The sequence below is a fragment of the Cyprinus carpio genome, chromosome B7 (genome assembly GCF_018340385.1).
Source record: "Cyprinus carpio isolate SPL01 chromosome B7, ASM1834038v1, whole genome shotgun sequence".
NCBI classification, from domain to species: Eukaryota; Metazoa; Chordata; class Actinopteri; order Cypriniformes; family Cyprinidae; genus Cyprinus; species Cyprinus carpio.
The window spans coordinates 5,387,644-5,410,751 of record NC_056603.1 but is presented as its reverse complement, the minus strand read 5'-3'; the positions used below and the strand labels follow the sequence as shown (position 1 = coordinate 5,410,751).

Below are 23,108 nucleotides of genomic sequence, written 5' to 3'. Positions count from 1 at the left end.
ATGTTTCCAATTGACCTAATAAGTTGCAAAATGGTCCTCCAGCTGTTCCTTATATGTACATTTAACTTTTCCGGCCTCTTATCGCTACCTGTCCCAACTTATTTGGAATGTGTAGCTCTCATGAAATCCAAAATGAGCCAATATTTGGCATGACATTTCAAAATGTCTCACTTTCAACATTTGATATGTTATTTATATTCTATTGTGAATAAAATCTAAGTTTATGAGATTTGTAAATTATTCCATTCCTTTTTTACTCACAATTTGTACAGTGTCCCAACTTTTTTGGAATCGGGTTTGTAACACAAATACATCTGATTGAACTGAACTGCTGAAAATAAGAAGAAAGAGTATCACATCATAAACAGCAAAAGCACGTCCACATGGCCTCCATCTTTCACATGCAGCAAAAATAAATGCATTTTCTCTGAAACTCTGTATCTGATCCAAACATAACATATCATTACATTACATGTATCTGAACAATAAAGAATATGATCAACAGCAAGATTCATAGAGCCTCCTACACACAATAATTCATTTATCTTCAGCTGAATACTGTTAATAACAGAAAAACTGAAGATAGAGTAGAATATAATGAAATACTCACAGAGCATGAGAGGCAGTGCACTGGACCCCATACTGACACATTAACAGACTGTTTTTAAACAGTGATGCGTCGCTAAATCAGACACTTCCTGCATTTCACAGCTCAAGAAGAGATGAGGGAGGAGACACAACTCTACACAGAAACACAAAACAGGAAGAAAAAGAGATCCATTCTAAGATATTTAGCTGCTGTTTCAGTGCATGCAAGTTGTTTAAGCTGTTTTTTTACTTGAAAAGACTGTTTCACAGAGAATGTCTTCAGTAATTGTTCTCACACTGCATTATTTTGTTGTTCACAGCCAGAGCAGCAATAATGTACAGTATGTGAAAAATAATGTGTTTTAACCTTAAACCACATAAACACATTTCATTACACCAAATACACAAAATAATGTTCTTTCTTTGGCAACATCACATGACCCCTTTAACACATGTTAGACTGCACCCCATAAACACAATCACGACTAGAGAAAAAAAAAAAAAACACCCCTTACAGATATTTTACTTCTCTTTTGGTATGGTCACACTATCAGAGACAAAATATGAAGATCAACACATGTATAAATGACTTAAAGTGAATATACTGTCACACACAAGTGACAGATCAAGTCTATAACATGATATTGATTCAGACTAGATGGAGCGACGAGCCTCCACAACAATATTCAAAATGTTTATTTCTTCTCTAAAATGAGTTACAAGAGAGCAGTTACTTAGTCCAGGAGACTCTTGTGTATCTTCAGCAGGATTCTTTATTGAGAACAAGCTGTTTGTCGCTGCAGTCAATCAGTCTAAAGCAGTGAAACACTGGAGTTTAATATACATTTTAGAGAGCAGTTGTTACAGGTCAAGACAAGCTTTTTTAACTTTAAAGCATGCAACGCAGCAATGGGACGCTTGCCACATCTTCACAGACTGGAGCAGGACCACCAAAAGTCATCACAGACAAAAGGTGATCGTCTCAGGTTTGACTATCGATATGCAGAACAAGAACTGACAGAAGCCTCTCACTAGAAATGTTGCTTCAGCAGCTGCTATTACTGCTGCTTTACTGTCAAAAAAATAAGAAAACAGAGACTCTTAAATCTGATATTAGACAGGGCTTCTAAGAAGGGTGAAGTAAATAAAATTGACATGCACATGTTGCTGGGCATCTTTTGCTCTTGTGGTAGTATTTTGAGGTTTATGAAACTAAAGATGCAGAATAAGAATAACTATCTTCCCCGCTCTGGTTAAAACTATAGAGCAGAAATAGAGCAGACGTCAAACTACAATCATCAGCTCAACCTTTATTAGTCCTCTTAACACTTCTGTCATTTTCTCACCACAAGCAGCTTCTAAAGTTAGCAATGCACAAATAACAATGTGTCTTATTTTATTTTATTTTTTACTACCTACGGTCTCAGAAAAATGAGACCCACTATATAGAAACAACCAACAGAATGCTGTGACTTCCATTACAAGGTACATCTACAAACCACACCACTGACAGAAACATCTGCAGAACTCACTTTGACTCAACATTCTTCCTTCATATTTGTCCCTTCTCCCCCACAACTGTACTTAGACTGTAAAGGCCAAAATATATAATAACAAAATAATATAATAAATAAATATTATAATAGTGGTCATGATCTACAGATAATGTTGCTTTATTTTGCTCCCAATATGAGAGGAGAAAACACAAGCACGAGCTGCTCGTGCAGGAGCACAGACGTCACCCACCTCATCGCAAAGGCTGTGTCCGCATCTAAGGAGAGGAGTATGGCAAGCCAAAAGGGTCAGAATTACGCCTAGATTAAACGCGTTTACATACAAAACGCCTGATATTTTTTACGGCGTTTAAAACAGTATTAGCACCGTCAAATATGTCGTCCTGATAGCAGACGCCGTAAAAAACGCCATTTTGAATGCACAAAAGCGCGCGTTATTTACAGCGTTTTCCTTGTAGTATAATGAGCCACGCCTGCTGATTTCCACAGCCAGTAATATTGAACTGTTCTCACCAAATCAATGACGAACAGAACCAGACCAGACTAATTTACCACAGATCGTTTAAGCGGAAGCAGTGCCTGTGAACTGATAGGAAATATTAAGTAACTTTTTGTATATTTTCATCTCTACAAACATTGAACATAGGCGATTCCACATCTTTATCCTACTTGAATGTAATTGTTAATTATTTAACAATTATAAACCCTAGTTTATATATCATTTACAACCCAAATACCTTTTATGTATATAAATAAGTGCTGGTTCAAAATATTCAATTAGCTTTGAGTAATTTAATTTCCAATACAAGAAATCATACATGATAACGGAAGTCAGAGAGTGTGTAAAGCTGTGCAGCTACAGAAGTTGGAGGCAATGGGCCTTAGTCTTTTTGAACCCTATACACCGCTACAACCGCTGGTCCCGCTCCAAACTGATTCTTGTATACGGGGAGTTTATTTGCGGTTTAACAAACAAATATACGGTGACGCATTGCTTCCACACATATAATTTTTTTCCGCTCACTCCACAAAAATGATAATAAATAGTTGTGTAGTTAAAACGACATATTTTCTCGTAATAATGAGATGTTACGTCCTTAAAACGACATATTTCTTTCTCAACAACATGTCATAAAAACAATATGATTTTCCCGTTATAGATTACATAATGTGAGCAAGCTAAGCGAGCTTGTCCAAGCTGCTGTCGCCGTGGTCCTGACATAAAAGAGCATCTGCACGCTGCTGAAATTATAAGAATACACTGTTTTAAATGTATTGTAATATTTTTACGGTAACGTCATGTTTATTAGGATTAATCTCCAATCTTACTACAATATTCTATCCAATAACTGCATTCAGATCAAGAGGATATGACATGATCAAATCAAACCATTTTTTTTAACAATACTCTGGGCTAGGAATATTTCTTTATTTGAGTGACTCAGGTTTGATTTAACGACAAATCTAAATACGAACAAAAAGAAATAAAGAGAAATGACAGTTTGATTTTATTATTATTACATCACTATTATTAATATTTCGTTCTGTCTGAAAAACGGAAAAACGAAAATGAAGCTATATTTTTTGTTTGTGGATAAAAAATGAGCTTATGCATTTGTGCGTGAGCGGCCCTGAAACGCCACTTTTCAACTCAGCCTGTCTTTACTGTCTGTCCCATTAAAGCAGAATAAGAGTTCATCTGATGTACAGCTCTTCAAATTAGTCACATCGTTTCTTCATATTGTTTGGCTGTTGCGACTATATTTCTTGCAAATATAAATCTCATATAAAGAGCAACACTGCACTTCTCGGGTCGGCGGCGTCTGAGATCCTTATCTGCATTGTCCTCGCCGAACACCCACGCTCAGCGCAGCCTATTCCTTACAAAGCCTGGAATTTAACCCAGGCCCAAAAATTCGATGCGATGCGCGGCTCGATTCAGGTAAATATAGCAATGTATAGTCAATAATATATAATAATCAGACTAAAAATGGGCCTAGTGGCACCCACGCATGTGAAAGAAATATTAAAGAATAGTCTAAGCTTATTTTTTTTTACCCACGGAAAAAAACAAACAAACCAAAAAAAAACCATCTAGCTTAATTTCATTTTTCCGTTTCTCAAACAAAACGAAATGACAATAACAACAACAACAACAATAATAATAGGCTAATAATTATAAAATCAAACCGTTTGTCACTCAAATAAATAAAATATAAAAAACAAATTTTTTTTAACAGCAGAGAGAAGTGCATGTGGGAGACGTAATACAATTGCACGTGCATGTCAGTGCTGCTATATTGTTAGCTAAAACTTTTTAAAGGCTCAAATGAAATAAAATAACATTTTAAAATGCCCAACTTTACAGCAGAAAAAAAAACAAGTTTACAGCCTGGTTCAAAAAAAGATTTTGGTCTATATTGCTAATTTTGCCCTTCATGAAAACTGTGAGGGGGGTGAATTTTTTTTATAACTCATCCGTTTAAATTATATTAAGCCTTAAAGTTCTGCATAATTAAGGGCGTGGCCACTTGAGTGACAGGTGGATTGCCGCTGCCGACAATGCCGTCGTGCTAGGTGGGCGTGGCTTCAGCAATCAGCTCCCGCCTTTTTGCCCATTTTCGATTTTCCGGGAGAGTCGTGCGGTGACGCGCTGCCAAGATGGTGACGGGCCGCTCCGCACACTTTAAGCTTCAAAACCGCTCTTTAGGATTCTGTGGGTGACGTCAAGGACACTACGTCCATATTTTTATACAGTCTATGGTAGGGAAGAAGGAAAGCAAATGCAATCGAAACTTTTCTGAAGACATTCGGTTTCCTATTATGCATTCATATACAAATAATGAAATCATATATTCTTTAATATAATTTCCCTCAGCAGTCTGCCTTTGGTCATTTTTTCACACAAACGAAACTACTCCACGTGTTGCGTCTGCGTGAGACTCTTAATAACTTTGATTAAAGCTGAACTGTATTTACTGAGAGTTTTTCAAATCGCGATAATCAAATACGGGTTTAATGATAATTAAAATAAATAACGGGATCATTAAAATAACCTCACGGCCTACATGTCAAAATGTCTCAGCAGGGGCGATTCTAGGATTTCTCATTTCAGGGGGGCTCAGCCCCCAACGAGGGTATAAAATATATAGAGAGCTAAATTTATATACTAAAAAGAGCAGTATTCCACTGTATTGCATAGATAGGTATAGCATATAACTGAATAAGCCACCGACAAGTCTTCATGATCACACACACACACACACACACACACACACACACACACACACACATACACATACACCTGTTTACTGTACAAACACAAAACTTTACTGTTTGCATTTCTTGTAGAAACCTCTTTCCTTCGCTCAAGAATGCAAACCTCTGTGCCACACACACTACAGCTACACTACTACTGTGTGACACGTGCTGGAGGAAGGGGGTTGGGTTTGACGTTTGGAGGGAAGTTCACTGATTGGCTTGGAACATATTCAGACTCCAGCCAATAGGAGACTGGCACGGTTTCTTTTTAAAAGTAACGTCGCAGCTTTCTGGAGACAGGGGTAGCTGCAGTCTGGAGCAATGGGCGTGTCAAAAGGTTTCTCATTGGTCAAAGGAGTTTTACTGTTTTGGCCAATCAGCGGTAAATATACATTTACATAATTTCTTTAGACAAGAGAAGGTGGCGGCGATAAGACATGGTGTAATTATTCATCATATGTTTATCTATACTTTATATACCACAAATATGTATATTAAGATAAGTTTGTTACAATACGATCATAATTTTTCCTTTGCGTTATATCTTGCAGCTTTAGTAATTAGTTTATTGTTGTTGACAGACATACTGTATGTACAGTGAGACAAAATGATGAGCGCATCTGCATCGAAGCTCTCAGAGCTGATAGTATATAACTGCGTCCTTTTTGTGCAATACAGTACAGAATACATCCTGTAAGTGTAATAATTATTACCACCTCTGCTATTACAACTGAACTAAGATCAATTCACAATCTATGATAGAGACGATTAGACAAAAAAAAAAAAAAAAAAAACTAATTTAGAGTTTGTTTCTATCTTTCTGCTAGGTGTCCAACTAATGCAGAGTATATCCAACACACTGGTTGTGAAGTACGCTTTCCAGAGAAATATAGAAGGAAATGACTGTAAGTTACATTGTTTTTAATCCATTGATTTATCTCTATCAACATAATCACACACAGTATTGTAGTAACAATATATTGTAATTTTTCTTTGCTGGAAAATGACAATCAGTCAAATTTGTGTTTTTAGCACACCTGACACATCCCTAAACCGGAAATTTAAATCAGAACGTGCACCACTTGCAGGTTATTATAGCATATGTAAGCACACTGCCATATGCATCATATATTTTTGCACTGTTAATCAATTTTACATTTTCACTTAGTGCAGGTCCATGTAAGGAAGATACTGTACTACAGATATTTAAATCTTTTTTTGTATCTACTCCACTTTTTCACTGTCTGACCATCATCTTAATGTTTATGCAGTTCAATGTTTTTATTATTTTTTATATCTAAAGCACCTTGTTCAATAAGTATTTAGATGTTTCTCATATCTCTCAGGGTCTAAGCATGATCTGTTTCTGTTGTTCTGATGAAGGAAACTTGTGTTGGGGAAGATTCAGTGTCTGTTGAGAACCATGTGAATGTGCTACAAAAGTGAGTATCAGAAAACACCTCCAGACACCTGGACTGTCAAAGACCACACGGCAGGAACATTCTCCTGGAGACGCTGAGAAAGCACGGAAGGAATGTCTGTGGAGGATGTACTCAAAACACCCATACTTAAGAACACCTGCTGGAGTGAGAATAGTAAAATAAATAATTAACTGTAAAATATCTTGTTTCAAATCTTTTCATGTAATATTTTATTATTCTTTACCCTTTTAGCCCATCTGTTAAAAATTTAAAACTATAGTTTTAGAAAACAATGTAAGATTTATCAGTGTATAGAAGAACAGGAAATGCATTGTATATTGTGACCCTTATACATTAGCTGCTGATTGTTTTTGCAGTTCTGCACTGTATGTACAGTAGCTACACTGTCTGAGCCAAAGAGGATGGAACAGAATTTGATGAATTTGAAAAGCGTTTCTTTTTTTAAAATTATTATTATTTTTATTTATTTATTTTATGAAGGGGGACCCTGCTACACTCTTTCCTTCCATACAGCTGATGGATACTGACTGTAAAATGGCGATCACAGGAGCAGGGCTCAGTGTGGTGACAGAAGATGGAATAGACGTGTGTCAGTGCACCAGCCTTGATGAAGCCTTCATAACAGCCTTCTGGATGTATTCTGCCTTCAACATTGCATATCCACCACACCTGAGAAAGACACTGACTTTCCTTCAGAGACACATTCTCAACATTAGAAGATGGACACAAGCACTGCCAGTAACTTTACTCTGAATGATCAGCCTTTTGTATTAGATCCTCATGCCTCAACTGTACCATTACACAAAGTGCACTCGAAGGACATTCACTCTTTTGAAGTTAATCGCACATGCACATGAACCAAATTTTAGTATAACCTGTGGTATAGATGAGTGCCAGTCAACTTCTCTTGTGATTCCATTCTTTTAGAAACCATGCACAGGAAGCATATGTACTTTAGGTACTCAGTGAAGAGTCAGCAGTACAGTTATATTATAATATATTGGAGAAGGGTCTGGCTGCAGACTTGCACTCTCAGACACTTGTGCTTCCGCTAGTGACAACACTTACAGTCTTTTTTATTTTGTATTTAGTTCTACTTATTGGTTACTTCTTGTTTGAATCTAACATTTGTGTTTTCTCTTGTGTAGGTATGGTTGACTGGAAGTCTGTCAGTCCAGATGTGAGGAGGACACACAGAGTGAGTTTGAGCTCAGCAGATGTGATGGCTGTAGATACTGTGGTCATGGAAAGAAGGGGGTCTTCACAGATATCTATCTATCTATTTTTTTTTTACAGAGGTTTTGAAGGTACTTACAAAAGTAATTTAAAATAATATTCTTAATATCATTAACGCCGTTTTTACCTTGGAAGAATTAAATTTGGTTTTATAGGATCATGTTGAATGTATGGCATCCTTTTAAGCTGCAATTAAGAGTATATGGCTCGCCAGCCTTTTTTTTTTTTTTTTTTTTTTTTAACAGCCATCTTTCGCATTAAATTTTGGCATGCCCCCTACCTTTCTTTTCACCAATGAGAAACCTTTTGGCACGCCCATTGCTCCAGGCTGCAGCTACCCCTACTAGGCTGGATGGGAGACTTCTGGAAAACTAGGTTGCTGCTGGACGAGGTGTTAGCAGGGGGTGCTCACCCTGTGGTCTGTGTGGGTCCATGTAGTGATGGGGACACTATACTGTCAAAAAGCACCATCCTTCAGATGAGACATTAAACTGAGGTCCTGACTCTCTGTGGTCATTAAAAATCCCAGGATGTCTTTGGAAAAGAGTCGAGGTGTTACCTCAGCATCCTGGCCACATTCACCCATTGACCTCTGAGCATCTTGGCCTCCTAACAATCCTCATATCTACTGATTGGCTTTTCATACTTTTCTGGACCTTGACACTGTTATTTATTTGGCAGTTTATGAGACAGTCTCAAGCCTCACGATTTTCATCCAAAATATCATAAATTGTTTTCCGAAGACGGAACGACATGAGGGTAAGTGATTAATGACACAATTTTCATTTTGCGGTGGAGTATCCCTTTAATATGTTTGCCACAAGCAGGGAAACACACACACACACACACACACACACACACACAATGCACATTATTAATCAAAAATTAAGTTTTGATATATTTACAGTAGGAAATTTACAAAATATCTTCATGGAACATGATATCAATGTATTTTTTGGCTATTGCTACAAAAATACCCCAGGGTCATAAATGTTCTTGATCCTAAGAAAGAGACATTGCTTTGATGACAACACCCTGTTCACCATGAGTTCATAATGCCAAAGTCAGAACGAGCAGATGAGATTGAATTCAGTTTTGATTTCTATGTTTTAATACTCATAATGTAGTTACTGTATTTTTTTTATTATTTTTTTCTTCTTCGTAGGTCAGTTTAGTTACAGTGTCCAGTATCCGCTCAGAGGCTGAGTAGTGGAATGAATCCGTGACACGTTTCGATGCATAAAACAGAAGGTTTTATTCATAACGGGAAAAGTAACAACAAAGACAAATGATGACAGTAAAGTATAAAACAGAAAATACACAAAATTTAAATTAAACAAACGAAACAAAACGGTCAACAGAAAGTGAGTGCTCCAGCTACTCACCCTCTTACTATCTCAACACCGGAAAACTAACAGGTACATATGCACCTAAACCCAAGTGACGTAGCAAAACAGGAAATGACAATCAGCATCAGAAAAGAATTACATTTTATCTGTGGCTAAAATGATCCTAGGTTAAGAATTCTGAAAAAGTCCTACAAACAAAACAGAAATGTTTGTTTTTCATGTGTTTACTTATTAAAATATAAACTCTTAATTATTAACACTTAACTGCAGCAAAAAAAACAAAACAAAAAAAAAAGACCACCTGCATATACAGTATAACAAAATCAAATATATGAATGTAAAAAGCAGTATACATGAAAATAAACAAAAGCAAGGAAATCATGTCTCACTGTGTTGACAAAAACACAGGAACTATATCATAACACACACACACAAATACATTGTTTTTACATCTAATAATCAAACGCTATTTTATTCTATTGTTGCTGCACAGCAATTCTATAATAATGTGATAACTTTAGAGCAGTTTCACCTGTAACTGTGTTAAACATAAGTGCTCACTAGAGAAGAAAATACTTTTAGAGATGCAGATAATATTGTATTAATATTTCAGTCAAGCACGAGTGTAAGCAGTTCACTCAGATTCATTTCTGAAGCAATGCAAGTGTCACTGTGTCTGCTGCTGTGAATCTCTTTCAGCCGTCTGTTGTCTTCACTGCACTCAGGGACCTTTAACAGATAAAACAGATACAAGATGATGCAGCTCATCATCTTTGAGCTCATTCTGACGATTTAGTTTTAAGATCACAATAAGCCACTTAAAGCAGATTTATAATGTAAAATAATCATTATATGTGACCTGTGCTGGCAAAATGAGTCAGAATGTGCACGTATGGAAGAATATTCAGGACCATTTTCAAAAGGAAATGCAAATTGCATTTTCATGCGTTTTCCGTATGCATAAATTGTGACAATCCAAAAGCAATTGTAAATCTTGACTTACTGTTTGCATTTTCACTTTCGTGAACGTGCAGTGGCTGTCAAATTTCAAATGAAAAAGCAAAGTCTATTTGCAACTGAAATATTCCATGGCTTATGAGTTATGAGCCTATCATAATTAACAATATTAGTTACAATGTCTGCTTTTTCACTCTCTCTGCGTAATCTGCCAAAACTCAAGTGGAATTGCAATTCCTTTTGTATTTGAATGTCCGATGTCAACACGGAAAGCTGTCAATCAATGTGAGGGGTGGGACTATACTATGGGGTGTGTTTGTATCAGAAGTGCGAGATCCTGATACATAGAATTACAGTAAGTAGTTTTAAAAAAAAATAAAAAATTCATATATTATTTTGAAGGTATTTTAATGGAGAATGTGAAAATCAAAATAACTCATTTTTTTGAAAAACCTGCTCATTGTGACTCATTACATATGCCACAAGCTGCAGGAACGAGTGCAAATTATGAGCTGATAGTCAGTTATAAATGATCTAAATCATATTGTAAGATTACTGTACATTGTAACAGAATTCTTACGTGTTTTATTCTTCTTCCTCATTGGTTGAGCATAGGTTCCATCACCAGCATCAGCACCTGAAGAACACAAATAATCAATAACTATAAAATGATATTAAATTGTAAGATTTTTACATTTCCTCAATGACTATAACGTGACTTCAGGAATCATAGTGATGTGTAGCAGAAACGGTGATGGTTCATATTAAAGGTCAGTGGTTGGACTGTAATAGTGATGAAGCTTGTCTTGTGTTTCTCTCACCTCTGTCTGTGTTGTGCTTCAGTTCAGAGTACAAAGTGTCTCCAGACTCACTGCTCTTTCCTGATACAGAACAACAGACATTTGAACAACCCAGTCTCATTGGAAATACGTGCCTCTACATACATTTCTGGCAAACACTGTAGTTATGCACCTTATGCCACATTTCGCAGCAGTTTCAAATGTTCAGTTCAAGATGTGTGTGGCGCTAAAACACACTTTAATACGTGACTGTGGCATGTTTTTTATTACGTTGAGCTAAACTTATCAATGAGAAAACTCACGCATATGAAGCTGCACATGTGACGAAAACGTTTCAAAAGTACCAGTTTTCAAATCGTAAAGGATGTTAAATTTGTTTTGAAGTCATAACTTCATATTCTGCAAGTAATTGTGTAAATATTCTGCCTTTTTTAATCAAAAATCTGTACCTGTAAATCATTCTTTGTGTGAAAAATAATAAAAGTTTAACAATTCGTCTAACTCTCGCATGCTTTTTAAAACATTTTGCTCGCTCCCCTCCTGCATCATCTCTAATAGCTGACGACTTTGCCACATTTTTCTTTAATAAAATTAAAAACATCAGTGCACAATTTTCCACACCACAATCCGTCAAGCACATCTCACCAGCAAACATACACTCATTCACATCCTTCTCTTCACTCTCTGAGGCAGAAGTCTCCAAACTCATCCTTTCTAATCATCCAACTACTTGTACGCTTGATCCTATTCCATCTCATCTCCCTTCAAGCCATTTCTCCTGCAGTTGTACCTGCACTCACTCATGTCACATCATTAACATATCCCTCCACACTGGTGTTTTTCCCTCAACATTTAGACAGGCTCATATAACTCCACTACTTAAGAAACACCTTCAACCCATCTCGTTTAGAAAACTACAGACCAGTTTCCCTTCTTCCTTTCATTGCAAAAACACTTGAACGAGCTGTGCTCAAACAAGTCTCTGCTTTTCTCACACAGAACAACCTCCTTGACAGCAACCAATCTGGTTTCAGAAGTGGACATTCAACTGAGACTGCCTTGCTCACAGTTGTTGAAGCCCTAAGACTGGCAAGAGCGGAATCCAAATCTTCAATACTTATCTTGCTTGATCTGTCCACTGCTTTTGACACTGTTAACCACCAGATCCTCCTGTCAACCCTACTGACAAAGGGCATCTCAGGAACCGCACTCCAGTGGTTTGAGTCTTACCTATCAGATAGGTCTTTAGTATCATGGAGAGGTGAGGTGTCCAAGTCGCAATATCTAACTACTGGGGTGCCTCAGGGCTCAGTTCTTGGACCACTTCTCTGTCCACATGGCATCATTAGGTTCTGTCATTCAGAAACATGGCTTTTCATACCACTATGCTGATGACACTCAACTCTTACCTTCACCTCTCATTCCATCCTGATGATTCCGACTGTAACTGCTCGCATCTCAGTTGTTAACAGACATTTCTTGCTGGATGAAGGACCATCACCTTCAACTCAACCATTGCCAAGACAGAACCTGCGTGTGGTTCCAGCAAACCCATCGTTTCATTACAATTTTCAGCATTCCAGTACAGCAGCACATAGGCAACATCAACCATAACTCCTTCAAAAACAGCCAGAAACCTTGGAGTTATGATTGATGATCAGCTGACTTTCTCAGACCACATTGCTAAAACTGTGCAGTCCTGCAGATTTGCTTTATTCAACATCAAGAAGATTAGGCCCTTTCTTTCAGAACATGCTGCACAACTCCTTGTTCAACCTCTTGTTCTGTCCAGGCTGTACTATTGCAATGCTCTCTTGGCAGGTCTTCCAGCCAATTCTATCAAACCGAAAATAATACACGTCACACCTCTGTTTATCAATTTGCACTAGCTACCAATAGCTGCTCGCATAAAATTCAAGGCATTGATGTTTGCATACAAAACAACCACTGGCTCTGCACCCCTTTACCTAAATCCATTACTTCTGAGTTATGTGACCTCTAGAAGCTTGCATTCTGCAAGTGAATGTTTCTTGATTGTGCATCCCAAAGAAGCCCAAACAAACATTTAATTTAGAAGTCACTTTTACGGACTTCTAAATTAAATGTTCCCTCCTGGTGGAATGACCTGCCCAACTCAATCCGAGCAGCTGAGTCCTTAGCCAAATAAAAGAACTAACAAAAAACCTCTTCCATCTTTATTTGACCCTCTAACTTCAGCACTCACTAACCAAAATATATATTTTAAAAAAAAAAAAAACAAAAAAATATAAGTACCAATCATCTTTCCTTTCTTTATTATATAACATCTTTCTTCTTCACATATTATAAAACAAAAAAAAAAAGCACAAAAAAAAAAAAAAAAAACCTCTAACACTAGCTTACCCTACTCTTCTTTTTATTCTGTTTTCTTTTTTATTCATTATATTATTTAAAAGCCCTTGCTACGTGAACTGTGTTAAGCTAACTGAGAAGTGTTATAGCACTTGTATATCATTGCTCTTTTGTTGATTTTGATTGCTTCCATTGTCCTCATTTGTAAGTCACTTTGGATAAAAGCATCTGCTAAATGACTAAATGTAAATGTAAAGTTGTCGGAGTTACTGCCTCTTATGTTTATTTCGACTGGAAACTGCAGTAAATCATACATATAGGTAACAATGTATGTAGAGGCATGTATTTCCAATGAGCATGTGTTGCATTTTAACTACAGTAGGACCGGAGATTAAAGTAACTCAGGGTTAGATGTAACACTGTCAGAAAGGAGTTGAGGCGATGTCATCAATATCATACACTCCATTCACACTTTTAATGTTACAGAAGAAGTGGCATGTGAATGTGAGCAACACTGTAGATTTTATGACCAAAAAAATGAAAGAAAGTGATTTTTTTCTATTAAGATTACATGAGCTAAAGTAGCTGTTTCTCTAGTTTAATGTAATATTTTGCATTCATGCTAACTTAAAACCCACACGCTAAAACAGTTAGCTATGTTATGTCTGTTTGGGGTGAGGATAGTTGTAACAGTTCATTAAAAATGTAACAACCAACTTCTTATGATGATTCCAATGAGTCCAGTTATCCAATCACATCAAGGACTTTTTTCAAATGTGTTTCCATCATAGTTTATGCGCATATCTTCTTATTGGATAACAGCACTATCTGCCTTAAATGAGCACATATACTTTTTTTGTGCACGTGTTTACAGTTTATGGACATCTTAACATTTCCATCCAGCCTTTTTTGTGATATTCCAAAATTCACGTAAAAATAGGTGGATGGCAATACAGCTAGTGACTGAATACAGTACACACACACACACACACACACACACACAGCAACTGTTTTTGTGCTAAATTTGAAGTCCTAAAATGAATACAATATAATGTTTTGTCACTTTAAATGGTTGACTTTATTCAAAACTGATTATTATTTGTTCTTCAAACAAGTTTTTGCATAAATTGGAAGTGTGGGTCTTATTTCAGCAAATTACTTCACACTGTTACATCTCACCCCAGCAGTGGGAACACTTTGTATTTGACGTTAACTCACATTATCTGTGTTTCTCAGTCCAAGTGAGTTTTCTTTGTAGTAGACAAATGTGATCACCGTATATCAAAGTTTGAGAGATCTAGCACAAACAAGCACTGAGTTACTGATGCTCAAACACAAAGTGTTACTTTCATCCCTGGACTCCTCTAATAACTGATCATATGAGGAAGGAGCGATGGTTCAAACCACAAAGAAACAACAGAAGAGTAGCCTACTCTACTCAGCAGGTTCTGTTAAAATATTTAGATTATTTTACATATGACGACAATTCAGATCATCTCTTTATTTACCTCTTTGTTTGTCTTTAGATTTCATTTCAATGAGAAAATCACGAAGTCCAGCCCCTATCATGAAAAACAAGAGTTTGGTTATCTGACTTTTTATAGTCTGGCCTGTTTTATCATCTCTGATCCAAGTTTGAAATGCTCAGTCTCAACTTCAGTAAAAACAGATGTGATTTTTGTGTTACATTATTGAAATTAAGTTGTATGAATTTGCTCTATCAGTTCTTTTTAAAATTATAAATGATTTGATGTTATAAAATGATTCTATCTGAGTTAAATGTGATGAATCATTGTGTTTAGATGCAGTTTGCTGTGTTTACCTTTACCCTTGTTCTTCTTTTTGTCCTGAAAATCAATCTGTGCATAAACCAGATCACTGGGTCCTGCAGTATTAATATCTAATACAGAACAGAGGATCAGTCCGATTACTCAGAACATACTGGAAATATTGTAATAATAAAAACAGCATCTAACCTTTGCTTTTGGGTTTCTTTCCTTTTTTTCTGACTTCTGAGTATGTCACATTATTTGGCTCTGCCATGCTATCATCTGGAAAACAATTATTAATAATAATGAAATATTAGAAAGAATAATAATTCATTAATTAGGAATGTATTAATGTACTGACGATGATTATACTAAAATCTTTTTTTTAAATTGAACCAATTATGTAATCATTGAGATTGTGGTAATTAAATTGATTGACTGATTTATTTATTATTTATTTATGGCCCTGTATGTATTGTATGTGAACATAGGTACTGTTTGTGTAATGTTATGTTAGTGTTGACCTGCCGGGGGGACTACGGATGAAAAATAGCCCTTGGCTAAATCCGGTACAATAGATGAAATGGAAATTTTATGTTAAAAATTGCGCATGGTCCCTTTATAAAAAAAAAAAAAAATATATATATATATATATATATATATATATATATATATATATATATATATATATATATATATATATATATATATATATATAAAAAATTAAAACCTTTACAGGTGAAGTGAAGAGGGTTTATTATTTTTACCTTTGTCCATCTTTTTCTTGTTTTTCTTGAAAGTGACCTCTGAATATGTGACATCTGCCAGTGGACCATCTTTAGAAAAAGACAACATTATTGAATAAACGATATTTGCTTATTTTGAATTATATGCGTTTAGATCAGGTTTAAGACTCAACCTTTGTCTCTCTTATTCACTTAAGTCACAACATCACAAATCTGATCTGAATCTGCTGGACAGCAAACAAGGAGGATAAAAGGTAAAAAGCAAAGTAGTCTTGCAGAGGAAAAAAATAATGTATAAAGCTTAAAGTGATAGTGAAATATATTTTGAGGAATACTGGTGTCCAAACAACATTGAACCCCACTGACTTTTATTGTATGGAGAAAAAAAAAAATGTTTTTGTAAATATGTATATTATGCACACACACACAAAAATGAATCTGTCGATAGATAGATAGATAGAAAGACAGACAGACAGATAGACAGATAGACACACACACACACACACACACACACACACACACACACACACACACACACACACACACACACACATAACTATCCCTATGTAATTAGTTAGTGAGGCTGACCAGACTGTAGAGGAGAGTTTTCTGGTTGAGATTCTGCAGATTGATTTGGGACTGATGTCTGGTTAATGTTACGCTGCTGATCTATAATAGAAACAGAGAGCACTTATGGTCACTCAAGAGTATCTGCAGTGATTACACTGACTCTTTATGCTGATATTTAGATCTCCTCATGAGCCTTTATTCATAAAACTGTATCTCTTTCATGTGTTTCTGGTTCAGTTGTATTAATCATGTCATGAACTGCTCCACACCTTTGTTCTTCTTGTATCTCCACCAGCAGCAGCAGTGAGATGAAGATCAACAAGCAAACACTCGATCCCACAACCACAGCAGTGACCAGAAGAGAAGATGAAGCTGTGAGACAGGAGAACACACACATGCAGATCTGATCGTGAGTCACATACTGTATGATATTATTATAAAGGTACATAAAATCACTCGTTATTCCCAGACTCACCTCTGACTGAGATCCAGCTGTGCAGTGACTCTCCTCTCTCTGTTTTACAGTAGTAGAAACCCTCATGTGACTTTGAGACAGTCGTGATGCTCATCTCTCCTGTCGTCTGATTCTGGACGAGGGATCCGTCTTTATAGAAATCAGCTCTGAGGATCGAGGAGTTTGTAGATCGATGTAAACAGTGTAGAGTCAGAGTATGTCCCTCAATCACAGGATCAACAGAACTCTCCAGAATCACTTCACCATCTACACAACACACAAAAAATGTGTGTTTACTGCTAATGGTAAAAATATATCAAAATACATAGCTAAAAATGTTATGAAATCTTATGAACTGAATTTTACTTAATACTTCCTGTGCTTTATGGACTAGTCCAACCCAAGCACAAAGGTCCATCCCTAACCCTAACCACCGGTGTAAAAACATTTTAAAAAAATATACAAATGAGATCGTACAAATTCATCCGGCCAAAAACTGTACATTTAAATAACAAGAGACTGTCAGATGAATGTGGACAGGTTTAACCTCACTATAATAGATGAAACTCATCACATAGTTGTATAGCAGTGTCAGTCTATGATCGGCTGTACAGAAAACAATTAGAGGAAAAAGTGTGTAAACTTTGTAATTAGGAGATTAGAAAGTGTGTAGCTGTTGTGATTAGAAACAGGACTCACCGTGAACAGTGATGTTGAGAGGATGACGTTTCTCTCCAGATTCAGACTGACACCAGTAAACTCCAGAGTCAGATGTGCTGAGAGAGACGATTTGACATGTAGATCCTGTTTGTTTTGAACAATCTTCTGTGTTTCTGTCTGTGTATCTTCTCACGGTCCATCCAGCAGAGAGTCCTCTGATCCTCACAGCTCAGAGAGAGAGAGTCAGACGAGAAGTGTTGACTTCTGCTGGGACTGACCACCAGAGAGACCTGCGACCACTGACCTGAGAAGAAGAAAACCCCGCTCAGAATCAACAGCACACGTGTTGTGTAATAAAATCTGTAATTAAGTAAAATTAAGTTGAAATTGAGCTCTAAATTTTAAAATAAGAAGGGTTATATCATGCATATATTATGAGTGTGTATTTGACAGTGTTTTTGATCTGATCTAGACTGAGAAATAGAGGGAAGTGTTTCTGATGTTTTTGCACACCTTGTGTCAGAGACTGTACTGAAACACAAATACAGATGAACACAATCATAAATGCTGTGACACAGACTCACCAGTGATCCACAGTGTCTGTGTGCTGCTGTTCTTTGTGTAATAGGTCGGTCGTCCTCTCTCCTGCTCTGCAGTATAAACTCCTGTGTGCTGTAGAGCAGCAGGACTGAGAGTGTAAGAGCCTCCAGCTCCTCTGCGGCTGTCCTGACAGACGATCATCATCTCTGAACCAGCTGAACGTCCAGCCCTGTAGAGGAGCCTGTAACCTCACAGATCAGAGTCACTGAGTCCTCCTTCAGTCAGCCACGGCTGTGGAGACACTCGCACTGCTGCCTGAGCTTCAGCTGAACACAACATGAGAGTGTTTATAGAGAGAGAAGCTGTTCACACTGATGATAATGAACACCACACACAACTCACCTGATACAGTCAGTTGTAACAGCATCACTGCGCTGAGAGCGTTGTGTTCCCATCTGTCCTCTACAGCTGTATTTACCGGCTGTGAAAGTCTTTAACACTGCTGATGTTCAGCTCTTGTGTTTCTTGAGACTCTGAGTTATTTTGGTTGTTTGTTCCCTGTGTTTCCCATCTGTACGTCCACTCAGTGTCTCCTCCCCACTTTATATCACATCTGAGAGCGACGTTTCTCCTCTGAACACTCGTTCATCAGGTCGAACCGTCACCACAGCTTTAGGAAACTCTGCACAAACACAGATTATTGCATTTATTTTAGATACAGTTTTAGAAGTTCTGTAGATATTGTCTCTGATCTGTATGTTGTGTCAGATACTATGTTCTCTCTCACCTGTAACATTTACCCACAGTGCATCACTGTATTGTGTGTAGTAGACCTCTTCCAACTCGCTTCCAGCTCTACCCAGTACTGGCCTCCATCAGACACTGAATCAATCTTCACTCTGTAGGAGTTTGTTTTGTGTCTTTGTCTACAGAGTTCAGTGTGTGTTTGTACCAGTAAAAGTCCCATCCAGTGGCTGGGATTCATGTTACAGCTCAAATAAGTCAACTGTGTGAACCTGTCAGTGCAGCTCCTGCAGGATCTGATGTGAGTTCAGGCTTTGGCTTCAGATCTGCAGGAGAACAAGAACACACTCAGATGCTGAAGATACTTTATTGGTGCATAAAGCACATGGTTACAGGGACTGCAGGATGTTTTTGAATAAGATGCAGGTATTTTTCTGATGAAATAGAATAGAAACTACTTTGTAGCAAATTCACTATCTACTTGTTTTCTATATAAACATTAGCTCTCTCTATTCCACTTCTATCCACCTTTTTCCTCAACACGGAAGTAAGCCTATGGGTGAGACTTCCGGTTCATTAGCTGCTAGAGGTAAATACCGAGGAGAATAGCAACGTGTAGTAAACGGTAAAACTGTTTGCAGTACAAACCAGTGTGTTGTTAATTAAGATAACAGATTAAAATTAATATGATAGGACACATCAATTGTCAATATCAAGCAGCAAAACGAACTGTTTTAAAAATAGCTGGACGCAAATGAGACCGGAAGCTAGACCCATAGAATTTACAAATGACGGCGCCCATTTTTACGTCAGGAAAAAGGTGCATATACTTTTTATTATTTTTATTTATTTAAAAGAAAACAAAACACAACATTGCTACGTGTACTGTGTTAGTCTAACTTGACTGGTCTTAGCACGTTCATATTGTTGCTCTTTTGTTGGTTTGTTTGCTCCTATCGTCCTCATTTGTAAGTCAGTTTGGATGTGCCTGCTTAATGATTAAATGCAGATGTAAGTGTTTGTTGTTGTTTTACTCACCATAATAATGAGATTTATTTGTGGTTACTCTTCCTGTGAGGATGATGGTCTCTACATCTCTCTCTGTCCTCTACACCATACTGACCCTGATCAGATGTAATTACTCCTCTGATAGTGAGAGTGTTTCTGTTTACAGTGTAACGATCAGACGACTGTAACATTACACTGTCTGTATACCACTCATATCTCCACTCAGGTGTCTGGTAATATGTCCAGTCAGATCTCCAGCCATATGTTTGGTAATTTCTCCGTCTCCAGTTACTGTGAGACTCAATCACACACTTCAGGTTGACTCTCTCTCCAGTGAATACAGGACTGTCTGGAGTCACAGTCAGTGTAGATCTGGGTGAAATCTGAGCGTAAGAAAAGAAGACGGAGTGCTCTTTTCACCTTACCTGGGTGAACTAGACAAAAACATAATCTGATCATCTGAGTTCCTGTATTTGTGTGACACTGATGTTAAAGAGGAGAGTGATGGTCTCTCTTTCGTCTGATTCACTGCAGGTTTAATGCGATTCAACATCAGATAATCTCAAACTGTCATGAGACTTGTGACTTGACAATGAATGTGTGTTGTTTTTATAATTTTTTTTTATTAATCTTTCACTTAATGGTGTTAAACATACAGTAGCGTGTTTGTGTGGGGTCCGTGAGCCGGGGGCAACAGCTAATAATTGCCTGTCGGTAAACATGTCAAACCAACAATCAAAGACTATAGATTTTAGATTAGGATTAGGAATCTTTTAGGATTTTTAAAATTGGTCTCAGACGACCAAATCGTGGCCAAAATCGCACAGTGTGCGCTGGGATTTAAAGATCATACATGAACAGTGTTGGGGAGTAACTAGTTACATATAATTACATAATTTAATTACAAAATAAATGTAACTGTAATCTGTTTACAGTTACTGAAGGCAAAAAAAAAATGTGTTAATTAAAATGACAGTTACTTATGCAAATGTTTAACGATTCCAAAGGGGTTACAACATATCTGAATATGATCACACACATACAGATTTGATTGATTTCTTTCCCAAACTGCACTGACCGCAATAAAATATGAGACACCAATGTTTCAGGAGTATAGGACACAGAATAGCACACACGCTTATTTGATAAATGTTTTATTTCCTATTTGGGTTTATGTATATGCTTTATTTTTTTAAATTAACTGTTTGTGTCAAAGGCATTGTTAGATGCCAGTGTTTCCTGTCATAGCTATGCAAATATTTGATTTCAAAAACCGTATCATAGCTATTAAACTATATCTTATTATTATGAATTAAAATCTGTATTTAACCTCTTATCTTAATTCCAGTGATGAAGGGTTTTGAAAGTCTGTCAGTAGTTAGTGACTGCTACTGTAAGGTTAACCCTGCCTGCTTTAAATGATTCAAAATAATCAACAGCTGAAAGCATTTGTTAGAAATTTACAAAAGTAATCAAAAAGTTATCAAATGTAATCAGTTACATTACCTTAATAAAGTAATTGAAATAGTTACATTACTTATTACATTTTAAATAGAGTAACTTGCAATCTGTAACCTGTTAAATTTCCAAACTAACCTTCCCAACACTGTTCAAATAATAAAGTGAGTTCAGGAGGACAATAATATTCAACTCACCCTTCACTGACAGATAAACAGAGATTGATTGTGATGAGTTTGGTCTCTCATCTCTCCGTCCTCTACACCAGTACTGACCCTGATCAGATGTAATTACTCCTCTGATAGTGAGAGTGTCTCTGTTTACAGTGTAACGATCAGACGTCTGTAACATTACACTGTCTTTATACCACTCATATCTCCAGTCACTGTGAGACCTTATCACACACTTCAGAGTGACTCTCTCTCCAGTGAATACAGGACTGTCTGGAGTCACAGTCAGTGTAGATCTGGGTAAATCTGAGAAGAAACAAAATTTGACTCAAAACACACAAGACGTGAGTTTGCAGTGCAGAGTGACAATCATATGACAAAATATCATGAAGGTGTTATAAAACAAATCCATATGAATCTAGCAGTTTAATCCAAGTCTTGAGAAGAGATATGATCACTTTATATGATAAACAGATTGTAATTTAAGCTTTTATTCACATATTCACATGCTTTTTGGATCTTCTGAGTTTTGGTTTCCTGGACTTTTAATGGAGGAACAGAAAGCTCTCAGGTTTTATTTAGGTTTTCTTAATCTGTGTTTTTTAAAGACTACCCAAAGTCTTCTGGGTTGTTTGGAAGCACATGAGGCAGAGTAAATGATGTGTGTGTAATAATAAACTGCATTCAGCTCTAAAACAATCACTGATCACTGCACAGCATCTGTCCTGTAAAGAAACATCTGACACACTTCTGCATCTGAACAGAATCATAGTGTTGCTTTCGTCAATGAATATTATGATTAAACATCATCGTTAACGAACCTTTATCACGTGACGGGGACTCGACGCAGACGAGAAGCGCAGGTGTAAATGCACTGGTCAATGTGACGATGACTATAATTAAATGTATAATGCAATAAGTAGTTGATGAATAAAAAAACGAGACTAAATGTGGTTTTTACAAATAAAAACTATGCTAAAAAATGTCTCTTCATTTTCGTTGACGAAAACGAGACGAAACCGGCACAAAATGTGTTATAACATTATTTTGTCTCCGTTTAGTTGCGTTATTATTATTATTTTGCAGTATTTCTGTTTCCTGCGTCTCACTTCAGGGCTGCATCAGGTCACACTGCACAGACGCGCGATCGACGTCACTACCTTGCGGCATTATGAAGAAGATGACAACAAAAAAGTTAAGCAGGATTTATAATTTCACCTGGTTCCACTGACTGCGAGCACTCCTTCCCAAACGGACGAGGCTTTTATACTTGTCACGTTCGCTGTTGTACTATTCTTTGAAACGACAGGGGAGCGACGAGGAGTAATTGTCCTCTAAAACCGTCGGGAATCACCGGTGAGAAGAAGTCATTTGCCAGTACAAGTCTGAATGAATGAGTTGATGAATTAATTATTTCTTTATGTACAAACTTAAAACAATCTTAAACTATTGGCTGTATTACACATCAAACACAAGACAACTTTAAGCAAATAGTGTATAATTAATATCTA

The 23,108-nt window shown here is 36.8% G+C and overlaps 1 protein-coding gene and 1 pseudogene across 1 annotated transcript in view; both read right to left on the bottom strand.

Moving 5' to 3' along the window:
• The window catches only part of LOC109076007 (obscurin-like), a 56,983-nt gene extending 56,318 nt beyond the window's left edge, over positions 1-665 (bottom strand). Inside the window, exon 1 of the mRNA XM_042726718.1 lies at positions 611-665. Coding sequence (XP_042582652.1) covers positions 611-641 — 31 coding nt within the window. The 5' untranslated portion in view covers positions 642-665. The remainder of the gene's footprint in view (positions 1-610) is intronic.
• A 15,349-nt stretch (positions 666-16,014) lies between these two features.
• The window catches only part of LOC109076030, a 29,104-nt pseudogene continuing 22,010 nt past the window's right edge, over positions 16,015-23,108 (bottom strand).